General features: G+C 44.7%; 2 protein-coding genes across 2 annotated transcripts; both read right to left on the reverse strand.

Moving 5' to 3' along the window:
* On the reverse strand, positions 1-1,175 carry LOC135640983 (GATA transcription factor 19-like). Its single transcript, XM_065155896.1, has 3 exons — positions 1,125-1,175; positions 534-1,008; positions 1-465 (listed from the first exon to the last, which is right to left on the reverse strand). Exons 2-3 carry the CDS (start codon positions 984-986, stop codon positions 151-153), a joined length of 768 nt encoding a protein of 255 aa, XP_065011968.1. The 5' UTR covers positions 987-1,008; positions 1,125-1,175; the 3' UTR covers positions 1-150.
* A 6,254-nt stretch (positions 1,176-7,429) lies between these two features.
* Positions 7,430-9,641, reverse strand: LOC135640981 (3-ketoacyl-CoA synthase 4-like). The gene has a single exon (XM_065155894.1). It carries the CDS (start codon positions 9,339-9,341, stop codon positions 7,779-7,781), a length of 1,563 nt encoding a protein of 520 aa, XP_065011966.1. The 5' UTR covers positions 9,342-9,641; the 3' UTR covers positions 7,430-7,778.
* Positions 9,642-19,700: the final 10,059 nt, after the last annotated feature.

The raw sequence follows: 19,700 nt of genomic DNA on the forward strand, positions 1-19,700 counted from the left end.
TAAGAACACCCATCATTTGATTCGTTACCTAACGAAGAGACTTATCATCTCTACTACTTGAGGCTACAGAGTATACATGAAGAGGTTGATCAAAGAAGGCCACGAACAGGACTGGTTTTGATGCTTCGTTGCTACTGGAATTCGGAACTACTAATTGTATTGGAATAGACTGGGGCGGTCTCGAACCGGGAACTGGGTCGGCGGCACCAGGTTTAGCCGCCAGGAGAGATAAGGCACGTCGCCCTCGTCCGCCGTGTCGTCATGCACCGAGATGGAAGGGCCGCTCTTCGTCGCCGTTGGAGCGTAGCATCCCCAGGGTGACTGCTGCGGCTGCTGCTGTCGTATGTATCCGTATCCGATCGTCTGCTCGGCAGCCGCCGTTACCACCGATGTCGACGAGGACGGCGATGCCGCCGCCCGCCTCTCTTCCTTCTTGTAACGGATGCCGCACGCGTTACACAGTGACTGCATTGCTGTAACATATTAGATTGCTCGAGACGGAGATACAAGTTTAAGGCGAAGCTAGTCACTACCTTTGGGCCTCTGGGACCGTTCCTCCACAAGGGAGTGGAGGTGGTGTCGCAGTTGGCGCACCTGCGGGCTAGTAGATGCGGGTCTCCGGCCATGTTCGAGCCGATGGTGTTTCCACCACCAGAAGCAATGCTTCCACCTGTTCCCATGGACGCGTGCTTCTTGGGATGAGATAGGCTATCCCAGCGAAAGCTGGACATGCACGAGGGTGGCTGGATATGTGCAGTAGGTGAGGGCAAGGTTTTGTGTTCAGTCAGGCGCGTCGATGGGGTGCCGAGAGACAAGGTGCAGTCCACCGACGAGGAAGCGTCGGACTTACTGCCATCGAAGGCATCATCATCAGTAAACTTGCTACCGGACGCCGGGAAGAAAATGGAGAACGAGGCGGCGCCACCGCAGAGCAACCCACACGAGCACTGCTGCGTGCTGCTCTGGTGGCCGCACTGGTGCAACATGGCTGTAGTCCTAATCGAAAGGCTGCAACAGAGAGGAAGCAAGAGCTAAAAGACTGGGAGAAGAGGGAGAGAGGGAGACGCGGTTGAGCTCATATAAAATGGGAGGGCAGCAGCACGTACTACTTCTACTACTACTACTTCTGTGGGGATGACACGCATCGGGATGGAGGAGGGAGGAGGAGGAGGAGGTGGTGGTCGTCCAACAACTACGAACTACATAGTGGTTTACACGAATGTAGCGAGTGTTTTTATATGTGCAGCCGAGGTAGCAGACAAGGATTAATGAAGCATATTAATGATGCTTTGTGGCAATAATAGCGTGTGGGAACTTGGGAAGTGGGGGATCGGGGCTTGTCGGTTCTTAAGCAAAGAGGATAGAGTAAGCAAGCTTAAACGACACATGAAAAGTGGAATATGACTGACTACCAAATGTGTAGCTGCTAATCTATGGAAGGGCTCATCGGGGGTTGGAGAAGACTAGTCAGCTGCAGTACGATAGTGTTTATGTGGTGCAGTGGGGAGGGCTCCACTTATCCACCGAGTCAGTCGAATCAGATGAGTTCACCCCTATTCGCAGTTTGGGTTTCGTGTGCTATCTCCATCATACACCACAGACAGTCGCTCTCTCTCCTCGCTGGGGGACTTCAGCTTCCACCTAACAATCTCTCAGCCTGTCCTCGGTATAGGGGGAGCGGCCAGCATCACCAAGTCGGAGTTGTGGCGGTTTCCTCTGCACTGCTTCTTATACAACAATGACGTATGACTGGTTCGGGGCTGTACATCACAACAAGACGATGGATCATGACACAGCGCGTTAAGGGACTGCAGTGAGAGAGAGAGAGAGAGAGAGTGAGAGGGAGTTTTTGGAGGCGCAGCAAACAATGCGGGTCAGAGGGGACAGACGGGGTTGGTCATTGGGCGGTCAAAAGTGGCCACGTGACTCCGGGAACAGTCTTCCACATAACATTTCTCTATACCCTTACGCCTCCTCGCCGATCACGAGACCGCGCGCCACCCCGCCAGCGACGACGACGGATGGTGGGTGTGCATCGAAGCAGAGGAGCAGCAGAGACGCAACACTGAGCCAGACACGAGCGCAGACCAACTCCACTTCAGAAAACGTTTGCTTGTGGACGACACTCTCGAACGGCACAGGAGCCATTTTTAGCTCACGTCACCATCTCCATATGTCGCCAACCGCTGCCACAAACCACGGAGACTCTACGTAGGAGACGACGACGTATCCGGGAAGAGGTGATGGAGTCGACATAGGAAGCGTATCCCAAAAGCGAGAACGGTGTGTTGTATAAAGAGGGAGAAAGTAAAAGACAGGAAAAGATAAAGAGAAACAAATGGGAAGGACGAGAGAATATAGCCATGGCTGCTGGCTGCTGGCTTCTGCATAGGGAGGGAAACACCGGCAGCAGCTCGGCTTAATCGGCCCCCCTCATCATTACCGTCGCCTCAAAAGGGGGGTCAACTTCTTGAACACATCCCCTCGTTGGACGCCATGGTTATACATTACAGTGAAAGTTGCACCGCCGCGTAGCTAATCATCGCCGGCTACAGCTTGCTCGCTTTGCATTGTACGATCTCCCAAGTGAATCGGAGATCAAAGATAAGATTAAACAGAACCAACAGTGATAGCACGTACTGCATCCATGGCTTACGGGAGCTGCCACTTGCCGGCCAACTGCCGGTTATCATGCAGGAAAGTGAGACACCGGAACGATGATAGTATACGTACAGCTTACTCCTGTGTACAAGTGGCGTAGGTGATCCAAGTTCATGTTCAAAGAGGGTTTCCGAGACACGACCACAAGTCTAGAGATCGCTGTCTAGGTTTAGATTTCTTATGTGTGTAGAGAGAGAGAGCGAGAGAGAGAGAGAGAGAGGCATCTTTTGGAAAGCGGTAGTCTCCAAAACCGATCAGTTCTGTGTGTCGTGCTGCCCATAAAATCCAATGGTGGCGAACTACGAGCGAGCGGCGTCCCCGAAAAAGAGAGAGAGAGGGGGAAGAATGAGAAAGAAAGAGAGAACAGGCAGGAGGGATTCAAATGCTCCTACGATGGGCGTCTCGCCTTGAGAACTGAGATATCTCTCCTCCCTTTCTTGACCAGAGGCGGAGCAGCCTTATGTCTGCGTCCATGAACACCAGACGAAGCCATCATCGTCCACGACGGGTGACACGAACCTATTCACAAGCGCCAGAGCCCGGTCAACAGCAGACGGAGCGGCTATTGCGTACTTGGAGTCGTGTCATTAGCCGGGGCAGGTGTTGGGTGTCAGGGACCCAACCAAACTGCGTCGCTGCGAGGTGCACAGACTGGGGGCGGAGGCGGGTCCCACACGACATGACCAATCCGGCGTGGTCCCTCTGTTGCTCCCCCGCCCCCGGTACGTTGGTGGGGTTGGTGCCCTACGCCGGCTTTTTAGAGCCCCATCCATATCGAATCGAGATTGACCGGCATCTGAAATTGCGCGGATTTCGTTGACCAATGCCAAAACAGAGTCATGCATTCATGTAGGAGTTCTATTAGTTCCTTTTTGTTTTCCTTCATCAGTATGCATGCCACTAATCAATCTTTACACATTCCTAGGATTTGTTTATAAGCAAGGTGTTCTTGTTGCATGGTTATAGCAAGGTGTGCTTGTTGTATGTTTGTTTAGTATTGATTTTGTGTCATATAACTTCATTGTCAATCCATCTTGTCTACCAAAGGTTTTTCTTTAACATTTCCTATTCTAACAAAAATACTAATAGAAAATTAACGCAACACATTATCGTCATGTATATATCATGTGACCAATACCTCATCGTCATTTTTCGTATGACATAATAACCAGTTTAGCTCTACACAAAAAAGTTGACCCAACCGGCAATTACCCCATGTTTGAGTTAAAGAGTAAACGCTTCAAACATTTAACCACGACCTCAAATACAACAGTGCTAAATCACACTTTAAAAAGATCATTCGAGTATGTTCTCCGATACTAGAATTTTTCAAATACATTTACTCTCAGACAATCTCACACTTGGTTGAATCCTTCGAATCCGAAGGAACTTCAATACGAGGACTTAGTTGGGTATTCCGCTGACATAATATCGTAGGGTCTCGACTCAGATTTCTCTTCGTTCAACGCCACATCACTCAGAGACATATATAGAGTAGGACTTCGGTTGGCTCCAAATTTGCATCAATGTTGGACAATCAGAACCTAAATTAACAAAGGCAAAGTTAACAACAAAGAAGAATTAACATGTTTACATTGTTTATATAAAAAAATAAAATGGAGATCTTAATGGATTGACGCAACTCAAAGAAAACAACTGACGTTTATGAAAAATGCATTCTGATTCAGCAAGTTAAAAAACTCGCAGACTGAGCAGAGAGCAGAAAAATGTAGGTAGGATGCCATACTTGCACATTTAAAGACTCGTCGCTTATAGAGGATCAAGTTCCTTCTCATCTAAATTCTTTTGATACTAATCACATAGTTCTATGATTTGGGCCTTACATAACAACATTGAGTATTGATACTAACAGAAAACAAAATCAACCTCAGATGCAAAAAAAATAAATCTGCTCATATTCAATGTGTAGACAGAAACTAAAGCACTGGTTTGATTCAGTTCATGAGAAAGATCAACCATGCAAGAAGACAAGGATGTATATTGATATATGAAAAAGATCTAGATATTAAAGATTCAGTTGAACTAAGAAGAACCAATTGTTGAAGACCTATAATTAAACTATTGGTGTGCCAATGCAAGAATATATAAAGCAATTTATTTCATTACCTGCGGACTTGAATATGAGACCTATCACCCTTGCAATAATGTACTAACCAACTTATTTCAAAAAGAAACATTAGAATGAAAAGTGATCACCACATGTTTCAAGCGGCTATCATCAAGTAGAACTGAAATATTATAATGGAATTTTTACCTAAAAGAATTGAATCACCAAATTAAATTAATACATGTAAAACAAGTTCCCCACTCAAAACAAGGCGGTGTATTTTCTTATAATTTCATCAAGAGTAGTTCATATCTTCTTCCACGAGCGGCACACTTGCTTATAATCTATACTAATCTATACCATCCATACATACCGTAACACTACACAATACATCTGATTTCTTTGGGTTATATGAGACAAATTGGTTTGCTACAATCCTTTACAATTACTTATGAATAGATTGATCTTAATATCAACTATTGTAATTATATGAAAAATGAAGAAGCTGACCTTGGTGGAAAAGCACTAGAATGAAGAATTGAATATCATGATTTTTAAATAAAACTGACTCAATCATTCGTGTAGGGTGAAGAAAATTTATTCCAAATATACAAAGTATCACAAAGTGAAACACTATGAAGGTTGATCAATTGGAGATTGATAATTGTGTGCTACGAGAATGCCTCTACATTTTAAACCCGTAATTCGAATGTTCTATAATTTACAAAGGTTGAACAATGCAAAAGCAAAAACTCAAATCAACACATCGGTGAAGACAACATTCAGCACCAATTGGTCTACATACCTGAAATCAAGCCAACAGAAATATCAACCACAGAACATTTTGAGAGGATGACCAGCTTGAAAATCCACAGAATTTTTTCCTTTGAATGCACATTGCTGTATAGATACATAAAACAAAGAAGAATTGAGTTGTCAAGTGATAACAGAAGAATAAACTAGGCTCCAGACATATGCATCAAAATCATGATTCTCGTTAGTGATGAACAGAGGTCACAAGACACAAAATAAGAAGGGTTATGCAAACACAATGTCCTTTTCCTTTAATAAACTTTCTATCAGGGCCATTTGTTCAATCAAGTGTATTTGATTGCAACAGTACTAACTGCAAAATTAAGAAAAAATCAGAACCAATCTCATATAAGACAGCTTCAATCTTTGGTGCAGCCTTATTATTGTGAACTGTATAGATTTGCTCCAAAATGTGTCCCTGTCACAATGCAAACAATTGGTTTTTGTTCTACATTTTATGGCATTGAAATGCTTTGTAAGGAAGATACAAAGACCCTTTAGTACATTCTTAATCTCAAAAACCATCATGAACAAAAAGATTGGAGTACACTGAAGTAACCAGTTGGAGAATCACTACATCTTTCGTAAATACAAAAGTACCACTGGCATTACGACAATTATGTGCTACGAGGATGTTGCTAAGATTTTTTATGTCCTCATAACTTCAAATTCTAAATATTTGTCAGTTAATACAATAATCTCTTCTGCTTTTGTATCTCTTTTTTAAAACTAGCTGGATCTGAAAGTATAAAAATCTTTGCACTGTCCCTTCCAACCAAATCTTAGTCAGCTATATTTCTAGAAGACAAAAAAAATTCCAATTCAACAAACATGAGAGACAATGTCTTCATTTTTTATTGACAACACTAGCTGATTAGTGATAGCTTGATAAATATTGAGATAAGTGAAATGAAAAGATTCAACAAATTCACATTTATAATTTATTAGCTTAATTGAAATTGAATGAAGAACACCACTTAGTACACCAAGAGGTAGGAATAGATAACCATGGGTCATGTGATGATGACAACTTATTTATCAAGTGAGAAATTAAGCAGGCTTCAGTTTGGTGTTCCAAATGAGACAAGTAGTTCTTTATCAATATACATATATAACTCTAGAAACTCAAAAGCATCTATGCCATCTTATAAATACAAAAAGCAGCTGGAAAATCATCAAGGGTAGCACATTATTCCACACATTAAGATGACATCTTCGTGATATAATGATTAACCTGGTATGGACCGCTAACTCTCTGCCGAATAGAAGAGAGAACCCTGGTAAATTTTCATCATAGAAATCAGAATAAAGGCCTTAAGCAGGAATTCATTACCAAGGTTTCCAGTAATTTTTCTAGTTCACCACATGTGCAACAGTTATAGCATAGAACATATACAAGTACGTGAACAACATATTGAAAGCAAAATGATCCATCTTTGATGACAATATGATTATGTTCAGTGTGGAAATTTCATGTGATGGTACTCTGATCTGATGATTAGGAAAACATAGATAGAGAGGAAACTAATATCAATTTGGTTTTAATATATCAATGAAGACTACTAACCTCTTAAGATATGTTAACAAACAAAACTTTGCATTAACACTGGAAAGTAAAGACCTTTAACAACAAATTATCAATTTGCCTATGGGTACTCTAGCTTCTTAATGACATGTATGCACTTTGTGTCCGTGTCAAACTTCCACCTAGACACAAATAAGTGATTAATCTCACAAGGTCTCCCTATAAATTTAACTCAGCTTCACAATTAACATCAAACAGGTACTTCTGCTACATCAGTCAAAACATGAAAATACCAACAAGGACAGGTTGTTCCCAAATTTATGGGTTCAGCTACACCTGCCATAGCAGATTAGAAAGAAAAGGAAAGTGAAACTAGCATCTCCTGGGCACAATCAATTATGATTTGAAACTACATATGCAATTTGACATCAGACAGACCAACATCAGTAACTAGCAGGTTGATTGTGGTACTAAACAGCAGAGGAACCAAAAAAAAAGAGAGCATAGCACCTGTCAAACAGCAATTCTTCCATCTGATGCAGCTAGACACTAAAGACATTACAAAGACAGCTGACCTCATGACTTCCATGATCAGATCACAGAGGAAACAATAGGCAGATGACATCTTTGTGAAGAATGGCCTAACGATCTCACAAAGGGAATTGCCTAACCAGATAATACTATCATTTTGCCAAGTTTCTGAGGAAGCCACTATTGCTCCTGTGGTGGCTGAGGAAATCCATCGACAATCTCCACAGGGTACCTATGGATGCAGTCCTCCCATGGACCATCTGGAGAGGGCTTGACACTACGAAGCGCCTGCCACACAGCACTATTACACTTGAACCCACTCCCGAAGGCAATCTGCCAAACACGGTGGCCCTTCCGCATCCGCCCCTTTGCCTCAGTGTAAGCGAGCTCATACCAGATGGAGCTGGAGGAGGTGTTGCCAAACCTGTGAAGGGTCATCCGGGAAGCCTCCACATGCTCAGGCCGGAGCTGCAGATTCTTCTCTAGCTCATCGATTACGGCCCTTCCGCCGGCATGAATGCAGAAGTGGTCAAAGGCAAGCTTGAAGTCCGGGATATAGGGCTTCACCTTGCCATTGAAGAGCTTCTTGGCCACGAGGGTCGCGAAGAAGAGGAGTTGCTCGCTAATTGGAAGGACGAGGGGGCCAAGGGTAGTGATGTTGATCTTGAGCGCTTCCCCAGCGATGGCCATGAGCTCCTTGGAGAGGGACACGCCGACCTTGCCAGCCTCGTCCTGCTCCTGGTACACGCAACGGAAGGCCTTGTCGTCGGCACCACGGTGCGTGCGGACGACATGGACAAGCTTGTACCTGGCACGCCGGCGATCCACCGTGCGGTTGGAGAGCAACACGGCGGCGGCGCCGACGCGGAACAGGCAATTGGGGATGAGCATGGACTTGCGGTTGCCGAAGTACCAATTCTGGGTGATGTTCTCGGTGCTGACCACGACGGCGTAGGTGGAGCGGTGGACCTGGAGGAGATCCCGCGCGAGGTCAATGGAGATGACGCCGGCACTGCAACCCATGCCACCGAGGTTGAAGCTCTTGATGTTGCCGCGGAGCTTGTAGCGGTTGACGATCATGGCGGAAAGAGACGGGGTGGGGTTGAAGAGACTGCAGTTGACGACGAGGATCCCGACGTCCTTGGGCTTGACGCCGGTGTTCCTGAAGAGGGTATCGAGGGCGCCGAACATGACATCCTCGGCTTCCTCGCGGGCGTAGGCCATGGAGGGACGGGGCGGGATGTAGTGCAGGGCGGAGGGCAGGCAGGTCTCCTGGCCGAGACCCGAGCGCTCGAGGATCCGGCGCTGGAACTCGAGAGAGGACTCGTTGAACTCGCCGGAGAGCTGCGAGTGCTTCATGAAGCGTCGGAAGGGAACCTGGAGCTTCGGCGGCGGGCGGTAGCAGGCGTAGTCAACGAGGTACACGGGGCGGGGCCGGGTCATGATGTAAACGGTGGCGCCAAAAACGAGAAAGGCGGAGCAGACCAAGACGCTGACGAGGTTGTACTGGAGGTGGAGCCACAACTGCCGGAGGTCGTCGGGTTCGGTCTGCGCGGCCTCCAAGAGGATCACCACCATCAGCGGGATTAGCAGCAGGGCCAGCAGGTGGGTGATGAGGTAGTGGTAGCCCAGCTTCACGTACTTGATGTTCACGCTCTGCAAGAAGTCCGGCAGCCGCCGACTCTCCCGCCGCGGCAGCACCGGAGCTTGCTCAACCGCCGCCGCCGCTCCCCCTCCCTCCATCCTTGCTGCTTTAGCCAATAAGGTGTCTAAGGATCTGAGCCAGAGAGAGAGAGAGAGAGAGGGAGGAAGGGCGAGGCGGACTCTCTCGAACCCTTCCCACCTGCCTTATGGTCAAGCACGTCTTTGTTGGGAGCCAAACCAAGTAGCGGATTAAATAGGAGCAAAAGGACACTCAGCGTTCACCACCATGGTGTTCGACAATACGAGTGGTCTCCAAAGTCCCGCCCACATGGAGCCTCTCCTCCCTCCCTTGCCCTCTCGTGTTCGCAGTGGGGGACAACCGAGTTGACGCCCCAACACGTTAATCGAGGGGGGGGGGGGGGGGGAAGAAGAAGAAGAAAAGAGACGGGACGGAGGGAAAGGTGATTCGAACCATCACGTAGCAACGTGCACAGGCTGGCGGTCCCGCGTTTGTAGCCGACGAGAGGCAGCCCCGTTCGCGGATACCCCGAACCACAAATCCAAGCCGCGTGCCCTCGCGTGCCTCACCCGAGCCACCCAAAGAGACGCGACGCCACATTAAACCCGCCCCCTCCCGGCCTTGATCCAACACCGCGAGGATCACATCACCGTCGGTTGATGCAACCTGTACACCGCCAGCGTACACGGGAAGTAACCAATCGCACGACGCAATACCAGGCTGATCGATTACTATGATTAAGCAATCATTGGTCTTATCGATCGAGACCGAGACAATCCGTCCCAGTTGCGGTATTAGATCAGGAGGGGAGTGTTGATGCCATCGGCCGACGCACATGCGACCTGCTTATTCTAAAAGGTGGAAACTTTGTGGATCTCCGCTACTTAATGGTCAAACTCCGTTGCTTCTCTATCCAATCAATTATTGAGAACGAAACTGACAAAGATGACGTACAAACGATTTTAAGTCAATAATAATAATAATAATTATTATTATTATTTCTCCAGAACCCACACTTGATTTTATACTAAATTAAAATCGAATCCATCTAAATCGAGATCCAAACCCATCAGTAATTTTATAATTTTTAGTCAAACTAAAGGTTTTTTATTTGATTCCAACTCCCAACTATGTAACAAAGAATTTATGATATTTGGAACCATCATAAAACTAGTTTACATTTTTTTAATAATTTATGATATTGTTTTTTATATTTAGAGTGAATGATGATAGCAAACCTTTCTGCCCGAGGGATAGATAGTGACTCGAGCAATGATTGATGCTCCATAATGATCTCCACATGTACTTGAGACTGCAGCCCTAACTCTGCCAGCCAAAATCTAGAAGCCCCACAAGAAGCTTCACCCCCACCGCCAGCCAAAATCTAGAAGCCCCACAAGAAGCTTCGCCAGACTTGGTCTGGGTCAATAACTGCTTAAGAATCAAATCTCACATCATATAACCATACATTGGTCTTTCAGTAGATCCAGCAGAGGCATGTAAAAGAAGCTCATTTGGTTTGAACTGTTCCGAATGTTTTGTTTTGTCCAACTTAAGCCGGCCTTCTAAAACAATGCTGACATCCTCTTCCGGTTTTCTTCAGAAGATGAAGCTGTCATGATGTTGACATTAACAGTACTGAAAGCTTTTCGAAGAAGAGTTCATCCTTCCCCCACCTAATTCTGCGGCTTCTGCGTTGAAGACGATCATGCATCGGAGCTTATTAGACTGTCGAAGTGTTCTTCTACGTGTTCCTCCCCACCAATATAAACCTAGGTAAGCTTGCATGGCCTTCTGCCAAACACCGTGATGACACCATGCAAGCATTGAAGGAGCTCCACCTAGCATCATAAATAGGCACCTACTAGGCTTCAGGTGTGAGTTAGTGGATCCAGTGGAGTAGTATCATCACCGGTTCTTTCAAGATCAAAAGATCATGTCCTAGCACATGTATACTATAATTTTCTAAAGATTGACTTGCAATAGACAGATTGCAATCAAGAATGAAAACCAAATATTTACTGATCAAACCCATGATTAGTCTAGTATATGTTGATAGGATCTTACTGTATAAGGTCATGTTGCATGGCTAAGCATTGAGCATGTTCAAAGGTCATGAATAACTTAGGTAATCTCCTATCCTTATTACTACAACCTATGAACCTGTGAACCTCAAACCCAATTTGAGTTCATGCCACTGCAAGTTAGATCAGTTGTGGCCGGGGACTCACATGATGATAATACATGTCCCAACATTTATACACAGGTTTAAGTCCAAATACAAGCCAACACCAGCATACCTACTGCTTGTTGGTTTAGGCACATGAGCAAGACATAGTATTATCATTGCGCTCGAACATATGTTTAACTAGACATAAGAGTGAACGAGTGATATTATCCAAACACTTATACGTTTGACATCATCGTTTATATGTCGATGTGTAACTTTTGTTGATGTTATGTCATTGTCGGTGTATCATCCTAAATAGGCTTGTCACTAACGTGTGGGCCCAACCAAGACATTGATATGTCTAGGTTTATGATTCGCACCTATATCAAGATTTATAAGCCTTGGATATATAACTAACTTATATATACTATTATATGCTAGAACGTGAGCTTGTAGTCCTATAAAATTTTTGTTAAAAGATTGGAATTAGTTATCATATTAGATACCTAGGGTAGATCACCATATTTTCATTTTCTTTCTCTCATAATTGCATTTGTTAGAATATAAAACTATCGACAACTCATATATATATATATATATATATATATATATATATATATAAAGAAATATTTTAAGGGAAGATAACCTATAAACGTCTCCAATAGTCTCTCTTGGCTCTTTGTCCATGTGAGCGAAGAAAGGGGGATGGTGATTTTATCTTCTCTTTCCACCTTAGACACCACATGACGGTTGTGTGTCATATAACGATTAGCTGATAGTGATTCTCTTTATCATTTGTTCTACACCAAAGGCATTTTTCAGTGCTCTTACCAAAGGGGTCCAAAGTGCAACATCTAGTTCATCCAGCACATCGACCTCATACCTATTTGATCTATTATCGACTTGGTAGCATGTTTAGTTCATCCATTATGTCTAGTCCATCATGCATCTCACATAGTCTGGAATGAGTTTGTCCAATACGTTCATATAAGATCTCCTCCTCCAATATTATTAGTAGCAATCCATTACTAACTTGCTCCTTGTATCATCGAGGAACATGAATTAGTTGGATGAGGTTAGGTTTTTTGACCTCCACGCCTTAAGCATAGGCAAGGTCAGACTTCTTAACTTCTTACGAAATGTTGGATGGTTGATGATGCTTTATTGTCAGACAATAATTCCGTAGTCTCAATGGTGTATCTTGTCCTTAGATTTGAGACACCAATGATATCCTATATGAGTACTCCACTCTTTGATATCAGACTTATATGTTTGAAAGTTTCAAATCTAATACAATCGGTTATCGGGAGTGGCAGCCAACCTTCTGAGGACTATTAAGTGTCGATAGAGGATCATCCGCTCTCGGTGTAATGAGAGGAATATCTCATGTGTTCTTACTCAAACAAATCCCTGGCCAGGGTCATTCGGATTGAGAGAGAAAGAGTTCTCTGGGAGAATTAGATTAGAGCGAGACTCGAGTAGAAACCATATGTGTTTGACAACACTATGCCCGGTATACGGTCTTTGGGATATTAGATGGATGAGAGACTATAGGTATACGGTAACTAAGGATAAACATGTCCAATAGATTGAATTCCTCTATATCGTCTAAGGACTACGACATAATGGCTTAGTACGTCCACAATCGATAAGTCAAGTGAATTATTATGGAGATAATAATTCACTTATCCAGAAGAAGTTCTGACAGGTATGACTCACTACCAGCTCGATATTGGGCGTAGAGAGTCACACATATATGATAGGCATTGCGATGAGTAGAGATTCGAATATGAGATATTTGTCGAAGCCCCTATCTTATTAGATATCCAGTAAGCCCCTGAATTATTCGATCCTATGGATGAAATTCAATAAGAGCTAATGAGAGATTATTAGATAGAGATCCACTAATCTAATAGGCTTGGGTAGTTGAATGAAGATCCAAAACCCAATATAGCAGGATCCATTAGGGTTATGTTGATAGGGGACCTCTATAAATAGGAGAGAACTAATGGTTCATAGGCCAGAACCTCTTTTGGTTATCACCTCTTATTCTCCTCTCCCATTCTCTTCTTGAGATAGTAGGATTGGAGACTTAAGGAGTATCATTGTAATTCTGCTATATGGATCACCACTAGAGTGGTGGATGCTTGACCTCCTTCAACTATTAAAAGAATGGGCAAAATCGAGTATCCCAATTCTCTTATCTATCCAATAGAGGGGCTTTACAAATATTCCAAGACCCTTCAAAGAAACCAAATGGAAGATAATAGTTGTTAAATCCTCACCAATGGTGATCAATGCTACTGAGAATAGATTATCCGCTTCATTTTCTAAGAGAATACCAATCGAAAGCAGAAGCGATGCGAACTTATTTGAAAGTGACAACTAAGTGAAAGAAAAATTGAAGGACAAATTTTGTGGAGGAATGACCCAAAAACTTTAAAAGTTTGTAGTGTGATGCTCATTAAAACTTCAACAAGCATCCACCCAATTCAAGCAGCATGAGGTATTTAAGAGATTAGTGTATAGTAAGGATGGTCTTTTCCTTCATCTGAAGGATCCCTATGAACCAACAGTGATCAACACAACTCAGCCAACCCCATATTAGAGTCAAAGTCATTGGTGAGTTGAAGCAGTATGACAGATCAAAAGTTCAACTACTCAAAAATAGTGGCAATGAGTAGTTGGGAGCCAGGAGACATATTGTAGCTGGTGCAGAAGATTGAATACTCAGCAAAGATAAGGAGTTATAGTGTCGGTAAATACTTCAACGAGGACATCGAAGGAATAAGTGGGGGAGAATGTCATGGACAAAATTATAAATAGGATGTTTGATGTAATGCTTATGTATGTTCGTATCTGTTGGTTTGTTCATGCTTTACACAACATGTAGAGAGATGGTCGAAGGCTTAACAACCTCATTTTAGTTGGGTTTAGTGGCCGTTTTAAGCTTGTAAATAAAGGTTGTGTTATGTGGACACTTGTGAGAGATGTTTGGTCTATAGTGGACCATTTTAGATCCTTTGTTGTGCGACCGTTCAAAGCTTATAAAGTCTGTTTATAATTTACATTGGCTATGAAGTGTTTTATGAAATGTTTGCTTATGGATCCTGAGTGAGGCGATTTCTCTAATTTGTTTTCTCTTTTGTAAGTCCTAAGGGACCATGAGAGATTTCAAGGAGGTTGACCCTTGTGAACAGACATACAAGGGTACCGTACGGCTTAGTCAAAACTGCTAGTCATAGGTGCCCAGCAAGCCAATCACGTGAGTGATGGCACGTGTGACTTGATACAGAATCTTTTTGCTTATTATATTTTGGCGTATATCACTTTATAACTATTGCATAAATGCATACATATATTGTGATGTCCTTGGATTTGTGCAATGAGAATCGAATCGTGATGAGATCATGATAATGAGATCGATTCACCTTTAAACACATATCCTAAATAATCCCGGTCATAGGTTACTCGAGAGGGACATCGTGATAACCGGACAGACTGGTGTGTTGTATACCCATCCATATGATGGATTCAGTTGGTCTCATAGCTGCTCGTGTAGGGACACTAGGGATACAGTATAGGTGCTCATTGGAGAATAAGTTCACTGATTGATCCGCTTACGGAATGCTGGATGGTTGATGATGCCTTATTGTCAGACAACGATTACGTAGTCCTAGTGGTATATCTGGTCCTTAGACTTGAGACACCAAGGATGTCCTGTATAAGTGCTCCACTCTTTGATACCAGACTTATAGGTTTGGTTGTCCCAGATCTAGTACAGTTGGTCATTGGGAGTGGTAGTCAACCTTACGAGGGCTATTGAGTGTCGATAGAGGATCATCCACTCTCGGCGTCATGAGAGGAATATCTCATGTATTCTTGCTCAGACAAATCCCTGGCCAGGGTCATTCGGGTTGAGAGAGAAAGAGTTCTCCGGGAGAATCCGATTAGAGCGAGACTCGAGTAGAAACTGCTAGTCATAGGTGCCCAACAAGCCAATCACGTGAGTGATGGCACGTGTGACTTGATACAGAATCTTTTTGCTTATTATATTTTGGCGTATATCACTTTATAACTATTGCATAAATGCATACATATATTGTGATGTCCTTGGATTTGTGTAATGGGAATCGGATCGTGATGAGATCACGATAATGAGATCGATTCACCTTTAAACACATATCCTAAATAATCCCGGTCATAGGTTACTCGAGAGGGACATCGTGATAACCGGATAGACTGGTGTGCTGTATACCCGTCCATATGATGGATGCAGCTGGTCTCATAGCTGCTCGTGTAGGGACACTAGGGATACAGTACAGGTGCTCATTGGAGAATGAGTTCACTGATTGATCCGCTTACGGAATGCTGGATGGTTGATGATGCCTTATTGTCAGACAGCGATTCCGTAGTCCTAGTGGTGTATCTGGTCCTTAGACTTGAGACACCAAGGATGTCCTGTATGAGTGCTCCACTCTTTGATACCAGACTTATAGGTTTGGCTGTCCCCAGATCTAGTACAGTTGGTCATTGGGAGTGGTAGTCGACCTTACGAGGGCTATTGAGTGTCAATAGAGGATCATCCACTCTCGGCGTCATGAGAGGAATATCCTATGTGTTCTTGCTCAGACAAATCCCTGGCCAGGGTCATTCTGGTTGAGAGAGAAAGAGTTCTCCGGGAGAATCCGATTAGAGCGAGACTCGAGTAGAAACCGTATGGGTTTGACAGCACTATGCTCGATATACGGTCTCTGGGATATTAGATGGATGAGGGACTATAGGTACATGGTAACTGAGGACAGACAGGTCCAATGGATTTGACTCCCCTGTATCGTCTGGGGACTACGGCGTAGTGGCCTAGTACGTCCGTAGTCGATGAGTCAAGTGAATTATTACAGAGATAATAATTCACTCAGTCAGAAGGGATTCACAGCCTGGAGTTTTGAGGAGCGTCGTCGCAACCCTGCTGTGTGGATCACCGCTAGAGAAGGCAACCCTGCTGTGTGGATCACCGCTAGAGAGGAGGACGCTTGACCTCCTTCACCCTCTCCTAAGGATCTGCAAGGAAACAGGGATATACGATCTCCCTAGGTAACACAATCTCTATACGCAGTTTTGTGTTTTGCGGATTTTTGCACACCAATCTTCGCACGACGACGAACATCTTTTTGGGAATCAGGGATTTTGTTTTTCTTGTTCTTCCGTTGCGCATATGATGTCGCCCTCAATGATTTTCCAACAGTGGTATCAGAGCCAGGTTGTTCGTGCGAATGATTGGTTTTGAACTGCATGTGTTGTGTTTAGGAAGAATATTGACGTCAAAATCGTTGACGCGAAAGCGAGAAAGGGCAACAACAGTTGCTGCCCTCGATTTGCGTGCGTGTAGCGCAGCCGCAGGAAGGCAGCACAAGGGCTGCGTCTGCAGCAGCCAGCCGGCCGGCGGCCTGCTTGCAGCAGCTTGCGGCCGGCGGGGCTGGCAGCCCGCGGGTAGAGGCGCCTGCGGCCGCTGAGCCCGCGGGCAGAGGCGCCGCGGGGCAGCAGCGCAGGGCAGCGGCGCCTGTGGCCGCTGCTCCCACGGGCCAAAAACCCCGCAAGGGGCGGTCGCCAGCGAGGCAGCACCGCCTGCGGGCGTTGCCTCGCGGGCAGAACCGCCCGCGGAGGCGGCGGCGCCCGCAGGGGCGCCAACCTACAGGGGCAGCACCGCCTGCGGGCGTTGCCCCGCCGGCAGAACTGCCCGCGGAGGCGGCGAAGCCCGCGGGGGCGCCCACCTGCAGCGGCAGCGCCCCCAGCGGGCGTGCCGCCCGCAGGCGAGGGTAGCACCCCGCCCCTCGCCGCACAGGCCGCCGCCAGCATTGTGGCGGCGGCGGCGGCAACAGCAAAGGTAGTAGGGAAATTCAGAAATTCCCTACATGTCCCTGATTTCAGAAAATATTAATTAATTAAAATGTTTAGTTGATTATTATTTTTATTATTATCTAGTAGTCCTACATGATGATGATTATTTATACATGTGATGTATGATGTGTGAACGGATGATCATGAACCGTGTGATGTGTGTACTTGTGATTATTATTATTGAGGTCTACGAGCCTCCATTATATTTCTCGTTTATTGTCGGACCTGCGTGCCTATGATTAAGTTGTAATCACATGAGGAGGTGCAGCGGGAGCGTGGATCCGATAACGGGACCCACGAGACGGACGATCGCGATGCATGAAGATGCATCAAGATGTCGACGGAATCGATGAGGACGAGATGGACGATCACAGGGCATGGAGATGCACCGTTGCACACATAGATCTTGATGTGAGTGATTAGGCCTACTGGCTCAGGCCTAATCACATTAGGTTGTGGTCCATGATCATCTGGTGTAATTGATTATACACATACTAGATAAGTATATATATTTGCATGCGATGTATATATATATTAAATATGTATATGTGTGACATGTCATATTAGGAGACGAAATCTTAGAAACATCTCTCGATAATATTAAGTCGGTAAACGTAAGGCAATTAGATTGACCCACGTGGCCTTCCATCGTTATAAGTAGGAACCGATTCCCGGTGTAGGTTGAGTTGGTCGAGTCCCTCGAGACTCACCTATATCGCGATTCGCTATCTTGCTTACGACATAGAGATGTCACCGGTGACCTGAGGGCATGGTATACTTGGTCGAGTCCCTCGAGGGTATATCATCAAATCAGACTCATCTTGTAACGAAGGTGTTGACTTAACCGAGCATCATGGTTGGTCGAGTCCCTCGAGGCTATGGTGATTCGGAGGCCGAACAGGACGGGAATCACAAGGAGTTGTGATTGGTAAGAGTTGCCTACCTTTTAGGCTTAGTGTGATTGGTCGAGTCCCTCGAGGTTACACTAAGACGTTGATTGGATCCTGATCCCCACTAGAAGTCTGCCGGAGACTTCCGTTTCACGTGCTGAGGGTGTCGCGTGACTCGTTAGTAAAATAGTGGGAGCATATTAAGATAGAAGTCCATATCTTGATAGTTTATTTCTTGCAAAATCTGCATGTTATTCATTTCTGCTGCATCTTTATTTTCAGAAAATGCCGCTTTTAAATCCCTTACATGGCATACTTGATGTCAACCGCCTCACTGGTCCAAATTATACAGATTGGCTCCGTAACTTGAGAATTGTTCTCACAGCGAAGAAAATCATGTACGTCCTTGATTCAGTGATGCCTAAGCCTGAAGAAGGGGCAAACGAGGATGAGATCGCTCGCTATGTGAAGTACATTGATGACTCCACTCTTGCTCAGTGCTATATGTTGGGCTCTATGACTCCAGAGTTACAGAGACAACATGAAAAGATGGATGCCAGATCCATTCTCCTACATGTCCGTAAATTATTTGAGGAACAGGGAAGGACTCAACGATATGAGATATCCAAGAGCCTTTTCCGCGCTAGGATGACTGAGGGGACACCGGTTCAGAACAATGTCCTAAAGATGAATGAGTGGATAGAGAAACTCACAGGTCTAGGAATGATCCTAGAGGATAACTTGTGTATGGATATTGTGCTTCAGTCCCTACTAGATTCATTTTCACAGTTCATAATGAATTTTAATATGAACAAGCTTGAGGTGCCTCTCCCAGAGCTCCTCAATATGTTGAGGGAGGCAGAGAGTACTATTAAGAATGAGAAGCCAGTTCTCTACACTGGTGAGACCAAAAAGAAAAGGAAAGCAGAAAGGTCCCTTAAGAAGGGAAAGGGCAAGGGCAAACTAGGTAAAGCAAAGGTTGCTAAGAAAGACCCAGCAAAGGACAAAGGCCAGTGCTTCCACTGTGGTAAAGATGGACACTGGAAGATGAACTGCAAAGAGTACCTTGCAGAAAGGGCGAAACAAGAAGCTTGGTGAAGCTTTAGGTACATTCATGATCAATCTCAAATTGTTAGATTTTTGTGATAGTACATTGGTATTGGATACCAATATTGCTTATCACATCTACAATTTATTGTAAATTCTAGCAAAGCTAAGGGGAGATTGACGAGAGGAATATTGCATAAAGGTTTGTTTATGCAAGACACTACTCCACATATCATGAATGTAAGTGTCTAAGAGGAAACGAGATGAGGTGAATAGTACATACCTATGGCATTGTAGGCTAGGTCACATCCATGAAAGAAGGATTCAAAAGTTGCTAAATGATGGATATCTAGATCCATTCGACTACGTGTTATATGCAACTTGTGAACCTTGCATTCGTGGAAAATTGACCAACTCTCCATTTAGTGGAATTG

This window comes from Musa acuminata, chromosome BXJ3-6 (assembly GCF_036884655.1).
Source record: "Musa acuminata AAA Group cultivar baxijiao chromosome BXJ3-6, Cavendish_Baxijiao_AAA, whole genome shotgun sequence".
Lineage (NCBI taxonomy): Eukaryota > Viridiplantae > Streptophyta > Magnoliopsida > Zingiberales > Musaceae > Musa > Musa acuminata.